A 5,412-nucleotide genomic window follows, 5' to 3' on the forward strand; every position below is an offset into this window, starting at 1 on the left:
AAAAAAAAAAAAAATCAGCAGACTCTGCCTAATTCTAATCAAACCCCTAATAAATTGTCCCACTTCGGTGTTTGAGGTGGATATGCGTGTCACTAAGAGCTAAACACAACGGTCGCAGGTCTCCCAGCAAATTCCTCACAATATGGTACTAGCTGCACTACTAATGCCAGCAAGCCCAGCCACAAGCAAACCAAAAAAAGGAAAATATAACGCTATTGTAGGCCTAAGTAAGCCGTTGGGGTTCTCCTATGGCTATTTTGTAGCCGACACTGAAAGCACACTGCTTTGCAAGAAGAGTTTGAGCTATAAAATGAAATAAAGGTAAAAAAAAAAAATAAATCAGCAGACTCTGCCTAATTCTAATCAAACCCCTAATAAATTGTTCCACTTTGGTGTTTGAGGTGGATATGTGTGTCACTAAGAGCTAAACGCAACGGTAGCAGGTCCCCCTGCAAATTCCTCACAATATGGTACTAGCTGCACTACTAGTGCCAGCAAGCCCAGCCACAAGCAAATAGAAAAAAAAATGTATAACGTTATTGTAGCCCTAAGAAGGGCTGTTGGGTTCTTGTAGAATCACTCCTGCCTATTCTAATAGAACACCCTAACGCTTTCCCTGACCAGCAGCAGCTCTCTCCCTAGTGGCATCCAGACACAGAATGTTCCGAGCAGCGCAGGCAGGGGCTAGTCTATTCCAGGGTCACCTGATCTGGCCAGCCAACCACTGCTATCGACGTGTAAGGGTACCACGTCATGCTGGGTGGAGTGCAGAGTCTCCTGGCTTGTGATTGGCTCTGTTTCTGGCCGCCAAAAAGCAAAACGGCGGGAGATGCCATTTTCTCGAGCGGGCGAAGTATTCGTCCGAGCAACGAGCAGTTTCGAGTACGCTAATGCTCGAACGAGCATCAAGCTCGGACGAGTATGTTCGCTCATCTCTATTTACTATGCATCATTACAGCCACCTGTTACATGCCAATTTCTTATATCTGCATATCATAGTACTGTAAAATACTTTAACTTTAGTTAGTGAACGTCACTGTGAATTGGGACATATGTTGCCAGAAATATCTTCCATGATAATTATATTCCCCGAAGATATTAACTCTGAAAATATAAGTAGTGTCTTAGCTTCACAAAGCCTTACATTGACTCCCCTTGCAACGTGAAACCTTGTAAATGTGCAGACTTGCAAAAAATGTAGGACTGCTACATTAACCAATTCATGTAAGTGTTTTTTTTCGTTCTCTCTTCTGTCTCTAATACTCACATACATATACACACACAAAGTAACCATAGATAGATTAATGTATTGCTTCTTTCTTTCGACACACATATTTGTAGTATCAAAATTATACTGTAACTGTGACTAGAACTGAGCACATAGATTGACAGACAAAGTTAACTGACTTATTATAAGACAAATAAGGGCTTTTAAATAAGAAAATGACATCTAAAAATGGGGTTAGCTCAAAAACTGCATTATAGTTTTCCCTTTTTTTCCTAAGAAAAAGTTTATGAATCATTTCCACATGGACTTAGGGATTTTGCTTAAACTTTCACATGGACTTTAAAGAGCATCTACCATCAGATTACCTGATGGTAGATGACTATTACGTACCTCCCCATCCTGTCCTTGTGTGTCCCAAGCTTCATTTCTTATATCTTTGGATGGCCTCATATCTGTAAAAAATAACTTTATAGGATATGCAAATTAGCCTGTGGTGCTCTGCAGAGCACCATCAGGCTCCACCATAATATAATGCCAGCCGCATTCTGAGAGCCGGTCATGTCTGTGGCTCTCTTTTCAAATCTCACTGGCTATCAGAATGTGGCTGGCACAGCCCAGGGCAAGCACAAATTATATTACAGTGGAGCCTGGTGGTGCTCCGAAGAGCACCACAGGCTAATTTGCATATCTTCTAAACTTATTTTTTTACAGAAATGTAGACATGAAGAGATATAAGAAATTAAGCTTGGAACACACACGGGGATGGGATGAGGAGGTACGTAAAAGTCATCTACCATCAGGAAATCTGATGGTAGATGTCCTTTAAGGATTTTGTTTAATGTGAGACTATCACCAAGAATGTCATTTATGTCTAGTGACAGGTTCCAGTAGCCTATGCTATGCTGATTTTAAAAATGTCATTGTCAGCATTCTGAATACTGTCACTACTTTATAAACGACAGGAAGAGGGGAGGGGCAGAGGAAGTTGGATGATTGTGAAGGAGACTGAGACACAGGCACACACAGGCTGCAGCAGCTGCCCCTACCTTGCGGTAGGGAGCCACGTAATAAAGTTTTATAAAGTAGTATCAGAATGCCAACAAAGGTATTTTTAAGATCAGCACAGCATAGGCTACTGGAACTCATCACCACCTAAAATTGACATATCTGGTGAGAGGTTCACTTTAAAGACAACCAATACTGCCAAAATGTCTAACATTGTTTTAGTTTCAAGATATAGAAATCTTCTCTAGACTTACCCAGATCACCTACTCAGTTCACTCCTGATGCAGGAGAGAGTATTGGATAAGTTACCTTCCATTACTTGGTTGCTGCACTATTTTTCCCACTATTTGATAACAAAAGGAGAAAAAGAACTGAGGTGTGAACTGAGCCATACACAAATTGTATCTGCCATTGGTCCTTTACCTGAGTGATCATCACATAACCAAGTAGAAAGTTCTGTCAGTAATATGATGTAAAGGGTGAATATTTGTAGTTGTTAAGACATAAAGGAAACCTGTAAACTACTTACCCCACTAAAATACTAGCCTCCTCGGGTAGGGTATGAAATGTCCTCTCTAGAACTCAATCTTTAACAGTATGTGATACCTTGCCTATTTACCTATTAAAGGAAATCTACCAACAAAATCAATCATGATCCTTAATCATAGATCCAGGCGCCATGATTATAGAAATCTTCTTATATTTATTATCCATGTCCTCCTTCTTTCTAAAAGCAACTTCTAGAATTCCCTCTTTTATTGTGAAATCGCATCTGTTTACCTACAAAAAAAAATCTTCTCTAAAGTCATGGGTAAAGTAGAAAACTAAGATGTTGGTGGTCTGGTAAGATGCCTGCATCTTGTGTTATGTAGCAGCCAGAACCATAATTCTGGTATCAGATAAAGACTTCATTAACACAAATGTATGCTGTGGCCAGGTGGGCACACGTAGGGGGCGCTGGAGAGGAGGAGAGGTGAGCACTGCTCACTCCTCTCCATAGAAAATAACGCCACATGGATGTTCTTACAACGGAAGATAAAGCCGGCTCTATCTGTTTTACGGCCACAGGATGGCACGGTGACCACTCCTTGTGCTCACCATACCGAGACCAGGCGCCACAGCCGCCTATGGGGGATGTATATATGGACGGCAGGATATATACATCCCCATACGTTTGTGTGAATACACCCTAAAGAAAAGTAATTGACATTCGAGATTAATGGGACAGAATTTCAGCTAAAAGAGGCAGTTCTCGAAAGGGTATACTGTATGTACCACCAATAAAAAATATTCAATTCAATCTTAACTTGGAGTTTGCACTAGGGTCACATTATAGTCTTTATACACAGTGTACATATAGATACATTTTTAACATTATTTTGTTTTAGGTCAGCTTTTTGCACGTTTATATTATTTTATCCCTTGCTACATCAATATATCTTGGATTAATATTATGCTTTTCCGTGTAATGCTTAATCTAAGTTTCAGTAGTCAATCCCAGATGATAGAATTCACGGTTGACTGTTTCTCAGACAGCTATAAATATCAGATTCATCTCTTTTTATTATTTCTAATAATTTATGTTAACATAATCCTGGGGAATATTACTGTGTTTACTTGTATTACTTTGGACTCTCATCTACACACTCCAATGTATATTTTTCTGGGCTGCTTATCCATCGTAGACATTTTGTCCACCTCAAATATCTTTCCAAAATTCCTCTCCATGCTCTTAACTCAACGGAAGACCATAACATTCAATGGCTGTATGACTCAACTGTATTTCTTCATCTATTTTACCTGTACTGAATTTTTCCTCCTTGCGGTCATGGCTTACGACCGTTATGTGGCCATCTGTCATCCACTTCATTATGTCACGCTTATGAGTAAGAAGCATTGCACATGGTTCTTAGTGGGAACGTGGCTTGCTGCTGCTCTGGAACCCATCTTACATACTGTTTTTATAGTCAACTTGTCGTATTCCTCCTCCCTCGAGGTCAATCATTTTTTCTGTGACATTTCTCCTTTGCTAAAGCTTTCATGCAATGATACAATCCATGTGGAGATCGCTACATATGTACTGGGGGCAATAGTCGGACTAAGTGCGTTCACCCTGACATTGTCATCGTATGTGTTTATTATCAACACCATTTTAAGTATCAAGTCTGCCGATGGGAGACAGAAGGCGTTCTTTACCTGTGCTTCCCATCTGACCTCTGTTATCATATTTTATGGGACTTCCCTCTCTTTACATGTTAAACCCACAAAAACATATGAACCAACGCAGGACAAAATTTTCTCCCTTCTTTATATCATTCTGATTCCCGTACTAAACCCTTTCATTTATACTGTAAAAAATGAACAATTCAAAGAAGCATTTAGGAGGCTGGGTCGAAATGCTAAGAGGGAATGAGTCGTTTTGATTTTTACACCATATAACATTAAAATTATGGTCACTTTGAAATTCCCTCTGTTGAAAACTATCCATTGGTTTTACATCCTCCTCCAGCATTCAATGTAATTTGAATTTGTGCATTTGCGATAGATGCCCAAGAATAATTAAGGATATAATTTCAAACCATAAAAACTGCTGTCTATAGCCAGTGTCTGGTGTTGCAGGCTGTATCGATTCAGGGGAAGAAGGACAAACTGCAACATCACACACAATCCATAGAAAGATATAGCTTTGATTAAAAAAAAAAAAAAAGATGATAGTAGATTTTAACCCTTTTAGCAGGGGCATAACTACAGTGGTAGCAGCCATAGCTGCCATATACACTGTATATATGCAGTATATTTGTATATGCCTCTATATGTGTGTGCATTTGTGTGTACAAATGTATGACTTTTAACTTGCATGGTTTAAACAAATATATATATTTTTTAAGTGGAAGGGGTTTTCAATGCATAAGCTCCCTCTACTCTTCCACAGAAATCCTGTTCATAAATATCACATTTATCATAAAGATGAAAAGCTTAATCCAAAACGTGTCTACTTGTTTAGATACCCAAATGTCATAAAGTACTAAAAGCACTTAAAAATAACCTCTCCATTAAACGAAACCTACCACCACAAATTTACCTATAAAGGTAGATTAAGTGGTAGGTGGATCAATGGGACGTGAGGATAGCCCTTTTAAGGGCTAATCCTCACGTCCACACACTTTTTTGATAACTTT

At 39.2% G+C, this 5,412-nt stretch overlaps 1 protein-coding gene across 1 annotated transcript; it reads left to right on the forward strand.

Moving 5' to 3' along the window:
* The first annotated feature begins 3,701 nt into the window (after positions 1–3,701).
* Positions 3,702–4,646, forward strand: LOC140105453 (olfactory receptor 5AR1-like). Its single transcript, XM_072129409.1, has one exon. It carries the CDS (start codon positions 3,702–3,704, stop codon positions 4,644–4,646), a length of 945 nt encoding a protein of 314 aa, XP_071985510.1.
* Positions 4,647–5,412: the final 766 nt, after the last annotated feature.

The sequence above is a fragment of the Engystomops pustulosus genome, chromosome 11, assembly GCF_040894005.1.
Source record: "Engystomops pustulosus chromosome 11, aEngPut4.maternal, whole genome shotgun sequence".
Taxonomy (NCBI): Eukaryota; Metazoa; Chordata; class Amphibia; order Anura; family Leptodactylidae; genus Engystomops; species Engystomops pustulosus.